The sequence below is a fragment of the Pinus tabuliformis genome, chromosome 2_2 (genome assembly GCF_031772625.1).
Source record: "Pinus tabuliformis cultivar Carrire ecotype Pingquan chromosome 2_2, CPIR1, whole genome shotgun sequence".
Taxonomy (NCBI): Eukaryota; Viridiplantae; Streptophyta; class Pinopsida; order Pinales; family Pinaceae; genus Pinus; species Pinus tabuliformis.
The window spans coordinates 787170799-787188781 of NC_142300.1; the positions used below are offsets into that span (position 1 = coordinate 787170799).

The window sequence follows — 17983 nt, forward strand, 5'->3', positions numbered from 1 at the left end:
CTGGCCCCTCTGAGGCTCTGTGCAATTCCCGGCTTCTTCTGGGTGGCTCTGGCTGGCTCTGTGTCACACTTCCTTGGCCTCTGCGCTGCTAGAAACGACTTCTGTCACCTTGGGACAGTGGTTTTTTGCTGCTATTGCTCCGCTCGGCTGATGTCTTTTAGTCCTCCTGTGATCTGCAATCACGCTCTGATACCATGTTGAAGTTTCTAACTCTACTTAGTTTAGAAACCCTTCATGCACTTTTTCTGATTTATTCTTACCTACTTGTTATTTTTCTTTAACAAGCTATTTACAAAGTAAATACTAAAAATAAACACCAGTGCATTCTCAACATATTACAGATCAACAACTAAAAGAAACAAGAACAAACACACCACATGACACCATTATTTTTGGACCAATGTCCCCGGAAAAACCCAATGCGGGAAAACCGGTGCAACTATCTGAGGGTTTTCTTATTAAGCAATATCAGAGTACAATCTGGGTGCCGAAACTGGTCTACCGAACAGAGAATTTCCTTAGCAGCTATACCTCTCAATTTGAGAGAAATCTCCTGGCTGAAACCCCCTGAAAAACCCTTTCGGCAGCTCCTCAGCACAAAACTGCTTTGCAACCCCAGCTTCTGCCCAAACTAGACTGCGTCAACCCTCTCTGTCTCACGCTAGCCCTGCGTTAGCCTTTCTAGGCCTACGTCAGCCCCACGAGGCCCTGAGTCAGCTCTGGGAGCCTCTGAGTCAGCTGCTCTAGCCCCTCTGGTGCTCTGTGCAACACTTGGCTACCTCTGCGTGGCCCTGTGTGAGCCCTTGCTGGCTTTGTGTCACCCTCCTTGGCTGCTGCGCTGCTCTCCCGACACAATCTCTGCCTTCTCTGTTTCTCTTTACTCAATGCCCGTCAGCTGCTCTCCCGATCACTGATTCTATCTCTCTTACCAAACCCTGCTCTAGAGAATAGAATGAATGATCATCTGGTGTACTCTCCAAGTGACCCTCAAGCCTCCTTTTATAATTTTCCTGTTGACATATCAACGACTGAGATTAAGTCCTTAATCAACGGCTAAGATTAGATCTGGCTTTATCCATGTCTTTTCGACCATTCTAACACAGATTAATACACATTAATATTTTATTTTCCCTAAGTTTAAACTTAGGGACTCCATTAAAAATATTAATTATTTTAATATCTTCTGTTCTGTTTAGAATCTACCCAAACCCCTTCTGGGTATTGGAGATCTCATGTGCCCCAACCTCTCCACCAAATTTCGTGGCTAGAGCACGTCCGATGCTACCCCAAATCAACAATAAGTATCTTATTCCTTGTATTATCCTTTTATATTTGGTTTCCTTCTCTTATCTAGATGAGTTTGTATTATATGCTAATAACATTTCTTTTCATGTTTTCCTTGTTTAGGAAAGGCTTGCTAAATGCTCAAGGGCTATGGAGAAGACCTCACAAGACAAAGCATGATAAAAGTTCTATTGGAATTGATGTCCTATAAGGTTTGTCTAGAAAACAACTCAAAGGTATGTCTTAGACCATAAGCTTTGTTCTCTTCGTGATAAAGGTATATTCATTCATTCTAATAAATTTTCTTTACATTACTAACAAGTGTTATGTCTAGGACCTTTGAATCATAAAGATTCTTATTTGGGTGATTAATCATTAGATTGAATCTATCCTCATTAAAATCATCATGTTTGTGGAACCCTAAAAGGTTCTCTGTAAAACCCTAACCTAAGGGTATGTCAATATGAAAAACCCTAGTCTACTTAGGGTTACTGATGAAATCTAGAAAATACTATTCTTTTGATGTTTGGGGTTTTGATGGTAATGTTGTTATGGAAACCCTAGTCCTTTAGGGTTGGATGCTAATGTGTTCCTAGACCTTGAGGTTTTGGTGAATTAGGGTTTATGAGCAAAACCCTTATAATATCTAGAGTAAGCTCCTAGGAATCAAACCCTAGGTATATGTTTGTTCGTCTGATCAAAACCCTAGCTAATCAAGATTGTTATATGTATGACTTTAAATGTATTGATAATTGTGTCTTGGGTTTTATATGATATGCTTGTGCATGATTATGCTAGATATGTATATGTGCTAACCTAATTGTTGATAAGTTCTAGGGTTTGTAACTAAGCCCTAGTAGAAGTTTGATATTCTAGGATATGGTGATATTGTTTCCATTATGATGATAAAATCTAGGGTTTACAACAAACCCTAGTAGAAGTTGGTCATATTGTTGAAACCTTAGTTTGTGCTATCATTGGTTTTGATTGTTGAAATTTAGTGTATGGAATCTAGGGTTTGCATTAAATCCTAGTAGAAGTCTAACATATGAATTCTAAAGTTGTTGGATGCATTGTAGAACTATACTTGTTTGAATTGCTTCTAGGGTTTGCAATATATTATAGTAGAGTGTGTCATATCTCTGGAAGAAATATTGAGGCCCTAGATATAATGAGACTGATATCTTGATTGAGTTATTGATGTGATCTAGGGGTTATAACCTAACCCGAGTAAGAAGTTGAAGTATAGAAGTATGTGTGTCTTGATGACTATGAACCTAACTGAGTTTAGGTACTTGATATCCAAAATCTAATGCTTCCATGATTATGATATAGTTAAATCCATGCTTCTATATATGTATTTTTGGTTGTACTTGCTGTTTAAGTTGTGCAGGTACATAATCTTCAAGATGTTGAAGATATTTGTAAGTAAAGTTGATTTGATAAGCATGATGAAGGAAGTTATATGAATGATGATGATCAAGATGACTTTGATAAGAAGGATGGAAGCCATGAAAGATTCTTCGATGTCATAGAAAGAAGTTGATCTCCCTAAGTTAAGAGGGAGCCTAGATAAAGGAAAGAAGGATATCTCCCAAGTTGAGAGGGAGGGCATATTATAGTCATGATGGATACCTTGAAGAAGAAATTGGAGAATGTATATTGAAAGAAGGAAAGAAGGATTAGGTTGTAGACTATGTTGCTGCATGAGAAGTAGGAATTAAGCTATATGATTGAGGAAAATTTTGTCAAGATTTGTTTGGAAGCATCTAAGTCCAATTACGATAAATTGTGAAGCAGCATCAAGATATTTGAAGACCCCAAAGGTTTGTGTTTATTTATTTGAAAGGTTGTTACTGATTGGGGTTGTGATTGTTCAAGTAAATCTCTCGAAGATTGAAAGCATGCTTGATGTTACCGATCTGTTTGATTGTGAGAGATTTGTTATGTTGAGGCGATGTGTATGCCTGGGAGGACATCTGGTCGACTTGTGTGTTGATGTCTAGTTCCCGAAGTAGGGATGGTGGTATTGGTCATAGAGCTCTGACTTTGCATTACGCACCTAGTTCCCTAGGTTGATGGTTAGCAAGTGAGCCTGATGGTACCTAGAGTGGCTGAAAGTTTTAGCCCATCTTAGTCCCACTCGGATAGATTGCCCTAGTAGGGAATCTAGACTGTGGCATCAAGTGTGCCTAAACTCTTCATGGTTCATGTGTTTTGAGATCTTCCATGTACTTGTATATATATGTGTAATTATGAATACCTCCCTAGTTAAGAGGGAGTGTTGAAGAATGTAACTAGGTTTGGTCTTCATAATTGTATTTGAGTCATAATGAAATGTATTTATCAAAAGAAAGAAAGAAAGGGAAATTATTATTATTATTATTATGACTTATTAAAGCATGGGTTTCATGCTTGGGTCATCATTTTATAGGTCAAAGTCCCCATTGAGGACTTCTAGGTTTTGTCTTGAGTCATTAGAGTCATTGCCCATTTTATAAGACCCTTCTTGGGCTTTTGGATCATGTAAAATGATTTTTTCTTGAGTCAAATAATTCATTTGTCACCTCCACTCCAAGTCGGCACTCTCCTGATCAAGTCGGCCTACATGAAGGTAATTCAACCCACAGAAGAGGCTATAAATAAGCACAGTTCGATTCATTTGGAGCATACATCTCATAAATTCGATATACAAGGAGCAACAGAAAAAGTGCGAAGTTGCAAAATAAGGAGGAGAATAACAGGGAAAGACAAGATCGAATTTTTGGGCTATCTCCCTCTCACACGTGTGAAGTTACTAGGCTACTGTTGGGGTTGAAATTTTGGATTCTGCTACTAGGTTGAAGTTCTGTTGTTAGGGAGATCGAATTTTTTTGCTGCAAGATCGAAGCGCTAGGTCGAAGTTGTTACTGGAAGGTTATCATCTGCAAAAGAAGGGAAGGGTTGACTTGGTGATTGGAGGAAGTCTGTGTCTAGGTCAGGAGTCATGGATCATCTTGTGAAATTATTTAAGGAATAGTTGTTGACTGGTTTTTCCCCTAGATAGGGATTTTTCCTTGGCTGTCCACCTACATCTGGTGTCTTTGATCTCATGTTATGGTTATTGGTAATTGCTTGGTGAACTAAGGTAAATGAAGAACACAAGAAAGTTAATAAGAACATAAGAATATCACAATTATCAACATAACAAAAATCTTTCTGCCTTTCTGATTTTACAACACTGACATGGATGGAGAGATGTCATAGGGGAGGAAGATAGCATTCAGAAGGATATTTTAGGATAGAGCATATTTTCTTGAGGTGGAGGAAGGCTTTGTAATATTCTCCACTGGCACTAGGAGATTTGGGGAGTATGATGTACTTGGAGATAGGGGGGTCAAAGATGCCTATGCTTAGTGGGCAATTCATGGGGCAGCATGCCCTATTCTACAACAATTAGCCTTGAGGGTCTTCTCTCAAGTTACTTGATCTTCTTGTTGTGAGAGGAATTGGAGCACTTATGGGGATCTATATAGTTTGGAAAAGAGCAAGCTTGAGCAATTAGGGCGGAGACAATGGTGTATATGCACACCAACCTTCGTCTTATTTACAAGCAGAGGCAAGAGTGGTTGAAGGGAAAGACAAAGATGTGGGATGTATTTCTTGATGATATGGGTTTGGACGACAGTGTTGAGTTGGCGTTAGCCAACATGGATCTTAATGACCCAATGCTAGAGCTAGTGACTTTTGATGATGAGTCTCTTGAGGGGTCATCCTCCACACCAACAAATGCAGTAGCAGATCTTGGATTGGGCATAGAGGAGGAGGATGGAGTAGAGTCAGATGGCAGTGGCAGTGATGGTGATTATGACATGGAGGAGGACATGGACTATTGATAGAGTGATGAGTCATGGACTCGTGGCTAGTGAGTCATGACCAATACCACTGACGACAGTGACGAGCTATGATATTCCTACTTATTTTGTATCTACTCTTTTGTATTTTCCAGTGGCATTCCCTCAATATCTATGTAATACATTTTGATTTTGATGACTTAATGGAAAATCTGCATTTTATGGTTTTAATATCTAAGTTCTTCTAAATTTCTAGTTAGTAGTTTCTTATGTGCTTGTAGCCTTGTACAATTGTTAATAAGTTAATAACATGAAGATTCAAGAATGAACATTGAACTATGAACAATGAACCATTGAACATCATTGATGTAGTAAATTAATAAACTAATACTATATTTCAGTAACTTAATATGGATCAAGAACTATATTTCAGTATTATATATATATATATATATATATATATATATATAACTTGTCCCTTGTGTCGTGTTTTCAGGGTCATTGTGTCTCATGTCGAATACCTGTATTTACGTTTCCTTCATGTCTCGTGTCCTCGTGTCATGTGACTTAGCAAAAGCACATTCAACACATAAGACAAAATATACCCAGGAAACCCCAACTTCGGGGAGAACCTGCAAACTGTATATGTTTTCTGTTAACTCAACAAATAGTGATCTTCAGAGTTTTATAGAAGTAAAAACATCTCTTTTACAACAAAATCTTCTAAATAGCAGAACTAAGCCAATAGAAACACCCCTTGTGAACTTCTGCTACTGTATAACCACACAGTACAACCTCCCTGTGCATTGGCATGCGTTGTATGACCACGCAATATGGCCTCCTCTTGTGCACACTAGCTCGCTATACATGCGCGCTAATTGTGGGTTGAGCTAAGGTTGTTAAACCCTGTTCTTCTCTCCCTCTTAGTCACTGATCTTCTTACTTGATTGTTAAAACCCTAACTTCTACTGTTGAGCTAAAACACACACACTTTGTGCTCTTCAATATGGCCACTTTTGCACCTTATTCCCACTTCTAATTCGATCTGGGCCCCATCATCACTCTCAATGGCTAAGGAACTTGATGAAGGGTTGAGATTAAATCATAAGTTTACTATAGGAATTCTTAATTTTCATAACTCCAACTTTAGGAAATAGTTAAATGAATTTGTAATTCTGCTAAGTGGTGGTCTTGTGGGTCCCTCTACTAGCCTTGGCACCTAGGCAAGTAGAACCCTTTCTGCTCTACTCCAATCAACAAATTCTTGCAGAAACCTTAGTCATTTATGAAAAAGAGAAGAGAAAGATGGAAACCTCACATATGAAGTTTCCCCTTAAAATTCTCCCTCCCAATAGATCCTCAAGTAGGCTTGGAGGGGATCTCCTAACAAAACCAACCATGCTTAGCAAATGAGAGAGCTACTCGTATAGAGTTTATGTTAAAATTGGCAACTAGGGCCAAATTCCACCTTAGGACAACTCATATGATGGAGATGATTATTGCATTGGATTCCTCATTTCGAGAGGTCCAATTTTGATATAAAGACCATCTCATTCTGACAAGTAGAAGTGGAATTTTGAATTTATTCTCTCTCATGCACAATTTGTCAAGGTCAGCCTCAGTCAAATGTAGGCTCAAGAAGCCCAATGGATGTGTCTCCTCACCCTCAACGAATTGTATAAATAGGAGTGACCTCTCTCCTCATTTGGACATCACTCATCACATCATTTCATCTCTCTCTCTTCTCTTGATTGGTTCGTATAACTGGGTAGCCTCTCTCTATTCTTCGCACGTGTGGCAAGAGGCTGAAAATTTTAGGACAAGGATAGGCCGAAATTTCAGAGCAACAATCCAGCGTTGACCAAGGTTGATTTGACCATCTTTGACTTTGATTTTCAAGGCAGAATTCTGATTTCTCTAGGCCGAGTTGTTGGGCACAGAAATCAGGGTGTTTTGGGCAGGGTGATTTCAGCGTTGACTTCACATTTGACCACAGAAATTATAGCAATGTTTCTCTCTCCTCTGACTGGGTTTGATTGAATTGTTTTGGGCTGACTTTGACTCTCTTTGAAGGCTAAATTGGACTGTTGTTGACCGAGCTGCTTGGAGGACATTTTGGTGCTGATTTGACCAACGTTGACTTTCTGGTTAGGGATGTAGTTGACTGCTGATTTTGACAGAGCTATTTTGGCAAGTAAATTTGATATTTGTACTCTCTCTACTGAACTATTGAATAATAATAAGAAGATTTGATCAAAGGGTTTTCCCCACATTGGGGTTTTTCCCTAGCATCCACCAAATTTTGTGTCCTCTTGTCTTGGCTTGTCTTCTGCACATGTTTTTATGTTCTATCTGCATTTACTGTCAATATGTTTAAGTTAATGTGATTGCTACTGGAAATAATTGGAAATTGTCATTGCGCTGGTAAGGAACATTGAAGTAAATTGTGCTAAAGCATAGAACAGACCATGTTAACTAAAATTAACAGTTTAGCTCAATCTCTCCTATAATAAAATAATAATAACTAGATTCTAGATGCACTATTCCCTTCAAGACATAATAATAAGAATGCATGAACACCATGCGTGAACCACTCAGGTAAGGTGCTTTGTTGAGTAATGTTTCTTCAACCAAGTATTATGGTTTGTTGTGCCACTTGTCTTCATTGTCCTTGGATGCTCTTCAAGATACCTACTAGGTGACCACTCCAAAAAAATAATGGTAAATGCCTAGTCAATGGGAGTGCTCCTCAAGGTAAGGTGTTACTTCTCCTTGGGATGATGCAATGATGCCATGCGTCTTCACGAGAGCTAAGGAAATCCTCAAATAATGCTGGCAAATGCCTTCAAATGTGGATCTCCATTGGCAATGGTTGTTATAACAAACCCTTGAAGATAGGATGCCCTCAACATTTTCTTTGACCCTTTGACCAAGCCTTCTTCAACATTTAATGAATGTTGCAGGATTTTTAGATGGAGTGTTACTCTATTTGGGCATCTATCCTCCAAATACATCATAATTAAAACGTTAAATAAGGCACCATTCTCCAGGGAACTCCTTCCAAAGTCAAACCAAGCATATAACCTATGTTGCCCAATGTGCATTGGATAGTTTCTGGGAGAATCACTCCTCTTCTAATTGAATTTCCCCCTTGAATATGTCAGAAAAAATTACAAACAACCCTCAAAATAAATGGCATTCCTATGGGATGCTTCTTGGAACGAGGTTACTTGGGAGCGTGAGTGGAAGCGGGGAGTGGGAGCAGGGAGCGACATTTTCAAAAGCTCCCGTTTAAAGAGCAAATTTTTATATAATATATATTTTTATATATTTTGATGCATATATGTCAACAAAAGCATGTAGAATGATGAATTGGATATAAAAAGCATAAAAACATAGATTGAACCATATAACATCAATCATCTAGAAGTTATAATTTTCATCAACCACATCCACAAGTTAATAACATACAACATATCGAGTCTCATGATTCATCAATCTTAAAGTTTGAAGCTTTCAAAATTCAATACATAACATTTATCATCATTGATCACCAAAATTATATAATAATTCTAACATGAAATGAAATGTCATAAAATGAAATGAAATGAAACAACTTTCAACTTTCACGCATCATATTCATAATTCATTACTAGTGAGTTATAATTGCGAACTTCAAACTTCAAACTTAAATTGTCATATATTGTTTACAAAAAATATCATAATAAATATGAAAGAGTCAACAGTTATAAAAACTACTAGAAACTAGAAGAGACAAGTAAATCTATTATCTATTGCTAATGCTTGGGCCTCTTGCTAACACAAGAAGTGTCTAATTTCTAAGTCTTGTTGGAAAGTCAGGATCTTTGTCATTAATATCACCCTCTAAGCATTAATATCCAGAGGTATCTTTGTCATTACCTCTGGATCTGTATAGGGATCTTTGTCATTAATATCACCCTCCAAGCAATTAACATAAGATAGAAAAAACATAGCATGTCAAGTCAAGATTTTGTTTGAGTGATGGGTGCATTTTTAGTAGGGTCATGATAGAGGAGTTCGACAACCAATATCACTAACATCAAGGTACATAGAGTGATTGGTGCTCTTGATTAAATACGAGTTCCATACCCTAGTACATGACAAAATCCAATGGAAACATTGGAATTCCCCCAATCCTGAAATCCTGAAAAACTGATAAGTCTGCTGGATATTGAATGAGATCTAAAATTCTACTTTCTCCATATGAAATCCAATGAGGTCGGAACCACTCTCAAACACCCTGAGTCATTTCATGGTAATGTTAAAAATTTAAGTAAAAGGATAACCTTTCATCCTTTTACTTTAAGAATTTAACATTACCATGAATCACATATCAATACTAGGGCCATAGGCTTGATCATTAGGCTGCCCCACTCAAAAATTACTGTTTCTTTGAAAAAACTGTGTTTGGAATGTTTTTGCAAAAAAAAAAAAATTGCAAAAAAGGCTAGGGAGCGATTTTTTTTACGGGAGTGATTTCGGGAGTGCGCTCCTGGGGGAGCACGCTCCGGGAGCGGGTTCGAGGGGGTGGAGCCTCTCCCCCGCAACTCTGTCTTGGACCTTGGAATAAGCGTTTCAGATCTATCTTATGGGGGTGCATTTTGTAAAACAAATTCCTCGTCATGCCAAGAGAAAATAGTGACTCCCTCCAATGCTATGCCACTTGCTGCTGCTAAAGAAGTATCATAAACCCAACAAGGATGCACTGTCACAACTGCTAGGAACAGGGGAATCATGTGCCAAAGAAGATGCATTTATGTAACGCAAATGAAGTGCTTTCTTCTGTTAATAATAACCTGTTTGTGAAGAACCCACACTAGGCATAGGTGGAGTTCCCTTCTTCTGTAATGCTGATAACAGACACAAAAGGCAGCACTTTGAAGCATGTTGATGACTCCACAGTAAAACTGTCCAGCCTGCCTTTAATTGGCACAGAAACTAGGTCTGAAAACAGTAACGAAAACAATTCTCCAGGCTGTCATGAGTCGTGACTCCTCAAAAATTTGTTCTGCATGCTGGGAACTGCTCCTAAAATAGCATCCAACTTCTTTTGCTTGTTCACATTCTGGTTTTAGCCTGAAATCCATGCTATATTTGCACACAAGGCAGCATATTCCAAACTAGAACTCTGTCTCAATCTGGGCAATCTAGGAAAAGGAACTTAAAGTCTTCAAATCAGGTCTGATAGGTGTTGAATGGTTTCAACACCATACCTGTGGTCAGAAATTACTTGTCAAAACCTCGTCATGACAGCTGTGAATACCTACTTCTAAAACCCTGGTCAAGTAACCTCAGAACCTGCTATTATCATTCCACAACTGAGTATACAGATGTGAGATTGTTGATAAAGCACTGCCGTGGATGGTATCAACGCTGGAATTCTCTTTGGGTCTGCTGGGAATTACCTTCAATATGCCCAAAAAATGTTCTTTTAAACATGCTAGGTGTTACCTTGAACTTTTACCAGAGTCTGTTGGAAATGATCTCTCAGGTCTGCTGAAGATTTGTCTCGTTTCTTTTGTCCATTTGCTGTTCAGATTCCAGAATGCCTCCAAAATGCAAACTGGTCTTGCATTTTAGGTGGTAATAGAGCACTTCACATGTGGACCAATCTAGTGCAAGGTTACTTGGGAGCGGGAGCGGGAGAGGGAGTGGGAGTGGGAGCGGGGAGTGACATTTTCAAAAGCTCCCGGGTCGGGAGCTAATCATGAGCGAATTTTTATATAATATATATTTTTATATTTTTTGATGCATATATGTCAACAAAAGCATGTAGAATGATGAATTAGAAATAAAAATCATAAAAACATGGATTAAACCATATATAACATCAACCATCTAAAAGTTATAATCTTCATCAACCACGTCCACAAGTTACACATTTATATAGAATGTAAGGGTGCACATAACCAAAATATCATTGAGTGCAATCCATCTCTAAACCGAAAATACATCAACAAATAAGCTCTAGATGGCCTCTAGCATCCCAAAAAATCATGCTACAACAAATAACTACATATCATCAAAATCATTGCCTATCTTGGGATCTTTGTCATTAATATCACCCTCCAAGCAATTAACATAAGATAGAAAAAATGTAGCATGTCAAGTCAAGATTTTGTGAGTGATGGGTACATTTTTAGTAGGGTCACGATAGAGGAATTCGACAACCAATGTCACTATCATCAAGGTACATAGAGCGCTTGGTGCTCTTGATTAAATACGAGTCTCATACTCTAGTACATGACAAAATCCAATGGAAACATTGCAATCCTGAAATCCTGAAAAACTGATAAGTCTGCTGGATTTTGAGTGAGATCTAGAGTTATACTTTCGCCATATGAAATCCAATGAGGTCGGAACAACTCTCAAACATCCCGAGTCATTTCATGGTAATATTAAAAATTTAAGTGAAAGGATGAAAATGTCCTTTTATTTTAAGAATTTAACATTATCATGAATTGCATATCAATACTAAGGACATAAGCTTGAATATTAGGTTGCTCTACTCAAAAACTCTTGTTTCTTTAAAAAAAAATGGTGTTTGGAACATCTTTGTGACAAAAATTTTGTGGAAAAACCAGGGAGCAAATTTTTCTTTGTGGGAGCGTGCTCGGGGAGCGATTCGGGGGGGGGGGGGGGGGGGGGGGGGGGGGGAGGGGGCGTGGGGGGGAGCCACTCCCCCGCAACCTTGATCAAGTGATTAGCAACCCTGATCTAGTGATTAGTTAGGTTTCTTACATGTTGACCTTGTTCATCTAATTTTATGAAAGTTTATACATTTTGGGAATTTATTAGTTTTGATGATACTGAAAAGATGCTTCGATTGGGCTAAGTGTCCCATCAAATAATGTGAAATGACGTTTGTTTTGCTGATAGCAAAATATGATTGGAACTGTCTCCAATTATAGTAAAGTTTCTATATTCAATAAATTGTATGATTACTATATTTAACATAATGTTTCAGTGCAAAGTTAGTTGAGTAGGCAACTAATGAAATCTTGAAACTGGTAGATAGTTGTCAACTTAAGGTAATTTACTGTATCACATCTTATATATAGCTGGGTTTAGAAAGGATAAACATTATGTTTTTTCAGTTTTACACTGACTCTTTTCTCAGTTGGAATTCTTTTATTGTAATAAATAATGCCACATGTTTTACTTTAATATCATTCCTTCCATTCATGGAATGAAATCTCATGGGTGTTGTTTGAGATCGACCAAACCTTAAAGGTAACTACCACTGTAAATGCTGTAGGTTTGTGAATATCAATTGTTGGCAAATGATTGGTCAATTATGTAAAAGGTGGAAAAGTCCACAGTTTTCCCATGTTCCACTGTTATCTTTTTCTTGAGAGCTGACTAGTAGACATTAGTCTGATTTCTTAAATTGTTTTTCACAGGTGAGAGCTGGTCCCATGCTTGTACAAATCGTGTAGTTTTATACTGGAATGGTGATAACAGGTTTGCTTATATAGACAAGTCACCATCGTTGCGATCGGCTTCAGCTCCATTTTCCATCACAACTGGGGGCATATGTAACTTAGAACATTATAAAAGGATTAAGATGGCATAGTGATGTTAATCAGTTCTAATGATGTACTTTCAAATAAAAAGAGTGAAATACATTGAGAGAAAATTCAGTTGTTTTGCAGAGACGATAACATATTTCCATATAGCTGTCTTCGGCACTTTGGTACAGATGTCTACATATGTTTTTTGCCTTTCGATTATCGTTTCTCTGTATTTTTTTTTTCATAATTCAACACCATGTTAAGAGTATTTTTCTGACATCCTAACATGGTGCTTATCATCTCTATGTTTGACAAGTATGGAAATTCATAATGCTGGGATTTTTAGGCAAGTGAAGTACTAGAAATCCCTCACTACATAAGGATACTAATATCGTAATTGCCCTGCAAGAAGCATTATACTACCTTCCTGACGATGAAGTTTTATTACCAGAGAAAAATCTTACAAAATATGGGTAGATAAGCTGCTTAGAATCCGTTAAACACAAAGGTTAAATTCCAACATCATGATCAAGTTCTGCCAACAGAAGATTTCACACCCGAATGTAGTAATGTTTAGATGCAGAGGGCATTTCGGGGAGCACTGTCACTGGATGCTGTCCATCTGTAGCTCTGACAAATGCTTTCTCATTTTCATCAGGTTTGTGTACTTCATTTGAGATAAAGAATTTGGGTATTATTGTTTCTATGCTTAATGTCTACGGGTCATATGAACATTGGCAGAGGTATTGAAAAGGTTTTTTTAGTCTAAATATTCTACAAGCTGGATATGTTATTATTGGTGGGGATCTGAATTTTACCTAGAGCAGATCAAGGATTTGGGGATCTACAGGTCAAACTGACAAATTAGGGGCTTTCTTTAGATACAACTTCAACTGGACGGGCTTTATTGATATAGAACCGGTCAAAATCTCTCCAACATGGAAAAATAACAAATTGGGGCCTGAGACTATCCAAGAGGTTGGATAGATTCTTTATGTCTGAGAGTCTTATGGGAAAAGTGGATAGATTGTTAAAATTGGCAACTAGGGCCAAACTCCATGTGGGTCATCTTATTTATGGCAGCTGATATTTTATTGGATCGCTCTCATCGAGAGGTGTAGGATTGATCTAAAGATCATCCAATTCCGACAAGTATTCATGGAGTTATGAATTTAGTTGTGTTATAAGACATATTGTCAAGTCGGCCAGCATCTTATGTAGGCTCAGAAACCCAATAGACATGTCTATTCATACTTGAAGTCATTTGGTGACACACTCTTCATGTGATCTCCTCCTCTCCACATCTTTGGGTTTTTGGTGGAGAGACACTATAGAGTATACGCTGGCCTAGTATGATGCCCTAGCTGCAGATGATGCCCTAGCTGATCCAACACAGTCATGAAGACTTATTTACACGCAGTCAATGAAGAATACGCAGTTCATGAAGACACTTATATGCAGATCATAGAGACATCCATACGCAGTCATGGAGACTCTTTATACGCAGACATGGAAACACCTTATACACAGTTAATGAAGACAGTTATATGCAATCATTAATGGATATACGCTGGCCCTAAACGCAGTCATTAATGGAGGCACTTATACGCTGTCCAAACAGACCTAAACGCAATCATTAATGGATATACGCTGGCCCTAAATGCAGTCATTAATGGAGGCACTTATACACTGTCCAAACAGCCCTAAACGCAGTCATTAATGGAGGCACTTATACGCTGTCCAAACAGCCCTAAACACAGTCATTAATGGAGGCACTTATACGCTGTCCAAGCAGCCCTAAATGCAGTCAATGGAGACATCTAAGAGCAGCAAGGAGACCTGTTTTGTTGTAGGTGACAGCGTGAGGATAAACGTTGTTACATATTACAGACTTGAGTATAGATTCATGGTGACTAAGTGCTGTCATAGAAGAACCTTAGACAGCATGGATTTGACAAGTGGTGCAGCCTCAAGGATAAGCTGTTCAAGGGGCAAGAGGGTTGCACTAACAGTGCTGGAACCTCTCTTGGATCAATGAGAACAGCTCAGTGATATTTTGGTACAACACTGAGATGATGGGCATGTTAGTAAAGGGCAGCATGATCAGTAATGAGACTGCATAATGATGTAAAGGGCAGCATGATGATGAATGAGACTGCATGATGATGTATGAGGCAGCATGATGATGAATGAGACAGCATGATGATGTATGATGCAACATGATGGGCATGTTAGTAAGGAGCAGCATAGTGATGGGAGCAGCTCAGTGACTAGGTACAGCACAGTGACGGGTGCAACATGAGTACGAGCTGCAACACTATGATAGGTGAAGCCATCACCTTGGAAAATCAGTTGAAGCAGAATGTCTTCAACTGATATCATGGATCATCATTATAGGAGATGATCTATGCTCGTATCTAGATAAGTCAAAGTGTTGACTTCTGTTGTAAATGTACTATCTCTGTCTTTGCTGAACTTTGAAGAACATAAAAGAAGAATTGATCAAGGGTTTCCCCACATTGGGGTTTGTTCCTCGCTGGTGCCACATCTTGTGTCCTCTTGTCTTGGCTTGTTTTCTGCGATTTATATTTATGTTCTATCTGCAGTTTACTTTAATGCTCATGTGATTGCTAATCTAGAAAAGTTATTGAGCTAACTGTGAAAATTGAAATAAATTGCTCTAGCATGGAACATGCCTAAAATTAACATAGATACAGGTCTTGAGTTGGTTAGGGTGGAGGTTTACATCATTGTCTACTTTACTTACAAATGGAGACAATAATTGATAAACCCTTTTCTCCTTTCTAATTCAACTTCAGTTGGTTGGAAGACGAGAAATTATAGGATTTGATATAGAGTGAGTACTGAGTAGAGGTAATTTGATGGTAGGTTGGACTCTCCTGCTAATTTTCAGTTTGTGGAATCCTTGAATATTAGTAGGTCGAAAGTGAAAGATTGGGCAGCTGAATGATTTAAATAAAGAGATAAGGACCCGAAGGAAGCAGAGGCAGAGATCTGTAGGACTCACAAAGATAATGCAAGATGGCGTTTTAATGATGAATAAGAATTGAGATTGAATGAGTTGGGAAGTAAGGTTAGGATTTTGTTGACTAACAAAGAGACAGTAGAGATTGAAAGGCTAGGCAATTTGGCTTGAGAATGATAATGAGAATACAAGGTTTTTCCATCAATATGCTAATCATATGAAGAAGCGGATTATTATCTGGGAAATGAAAGATCAGCAAAGTGATTGGATGAGAGGTCGTGGAGGGATAGTTAAGATGGGAATTAGACACTTTTAGAAGATCTATAAGGATCCTACGAGAGTGAATATTGAAAAATTATAAAATTAGCTTCATTTTTGCCTAGATTTGACTGAAAAAAAAAATGTGGCCTTCCTTGAAGAGTTCTCTAAAGAGGAGTTAAGGGAAGTTTCGTCTTCTTTCAAGAAAGATAAGAGTCCTTAGCCCATATGGGAGGACTATTGAATTATTTGTTGGTTTGATGTTTTAAGGATGACTGAATGGCAGAATGCCTAGGAGCTTTAGTTCTACATTGGTTGCATTCATCCGTGTTACCCACCAAAATGGGTAACCCCTTAGGAGAAAATTATCTCCTATTTTGGACAGCGAGCGAACAACCCTACACACTAGCTTGATGGTGATGATATGCTAGCTCCTCCACCATCTGCACTGGTCACTACATCTCTTGCCATTCAACATTCTTGTTGGATGAAGGCGAGCTACCACTCAATGGGTACTTCGTTCATCTTGCAATTGGGTGCTTTTGCTTAATGTTTTGGGAATTTAGTATGATAAAGGGGTGATCTAGATGATTGATCGATCCTGGCTATAAATCGGTTCTCTCACTTTACCCGGGGGGTTAATCTTTAGCCCAATCCAATGGGACCTCCCTTAAGACCTTAGGGTTATAGGAGGGGCACTACATGGAAGACCTAGATTGAAATAGCATGTTGATTCTCCCTTCACCATGCTTATGCTAAAAACATTTTCAACAATTCAAAAATATAAAAATTTCCAATTATTTCACCCTTTAGATTTCTAATAGTCTTATTAGAAATTATTTTAACACTAGTTAGGACACATGTTATGACGTGTGAATGTGAAGAGAGACCAAAGCATTTTTTCCCGTTTATTTCAACCTTCAACCATTACAACCTCTTTATAAGTATATTATTAAAACATCAATCAAGGCACATGTTATGATGTAGGAATGTGAGGAAAGACCAAAGTTGATTTTTCATGAGTGATTTGTAAGGAACATATATAGTGGTGTTATTAGTGGTGTTATCACATGGTGTAGATTTTGTAATCACACAACCTAATTACTTCAATAATTATTAAGTTTTCAGAGATGTCAAGTGTATGTATGGGAAATTGTGATGATGAAACATATAATGTGAATTGTAATTTTGTAGAAGTGTAGATTAAAATAGCATAGGTGCCAAATTGGTGTATGTCAACTCCAATATGGATCAATCTTATGAACATTCACAAATCTTCACGAGTTTATAATGGCACAAGAATTGAATTGGTGTGGATGAAGATGACATGATGCATATTGATGTTGTGCACATGATTATAGGCAAATATTGACTTTGTCAAAATTGATCATTGATGTGGTCAACATTAATTATTGGTTGATTGATCATCTACTAAATTTTATGGAGGGGAAAACTTGGTTGACTTTGATTAGTGACAAAAACATAAACATTTAAACATCTCTATTGAATGCATTTGTGTTTAAGTGAGATAGGGACACTATGAGCTAGAGTGATAAACTATTTTTAGCTATGGGTTCTAAATTTGTGTAATTCATTGGAGCGGTACATGTTTTGTCCAAACCAAAGAGTAATGTAATATGTTCTTGATTCTCAATGTGAACTATTTGAGCACAATAATCAAAACACCGTTGCAAGGATCTTAAGGGGACAATTGGAATTAAAACTCGAGTTAGGCTTGAAGTCCTAAACTCAAAAACTATGCGATCATATTAATTAGTTCACTGAGTTACTAAAGCCCTTCCATTTTATGGATTCTAGGACTCCCTAGATTGTAAGTGAATTAATTTTAGAGATAAGTAGTATATTAGTAGTTAATTTCAATTATGTCTTGTTTTTCCATTTATAATACAAATAAAGAATGTTGTCCTAAATTAAAAGCTAAAAGATACCTATGGTAAAATGAAAATGAAGTATTGAAATGAAAGTTATAACTATCAAGCAAGTAATAGCTAGTTGACAAAATGAGAAATAAATCTATAGAAGTTAAATATATACAACTAAAACTA

At 37.7% G+C, this 17983-nt stretch overlaps 1 protein-coding gene across 3 annotated transcripts in view; it reads left to right on the forward strand.

The window, feature by feature from the left end:
• Positions 1-12871, forward strand: part of LOC149195050 (DNA repair protein RAD51 homolog 3-like) — a 272949-nt gene extending 260078 nt beyond the window's left edge. Inside the window, exon 9 of one of the 3 annotated variants that reach the window (XM_089408082.1) lies at positions 12563-12871. In XM_089408082.1, coding sequence (XP_089264208.1) covers positions 12563-12735 — 173 coding nt within the window. In that variant the 3' untranslated portion in view covers positions 12736-12871. The remainder of the gene's footprint in view (positions 1-12562) is intronic. The other 2 variants (XM_089408080.1, XM_089408081.1) reach the window with 2 other exon arrangements.
• Positions 12872-17983: the final 5112 nt, after the last annotated feature.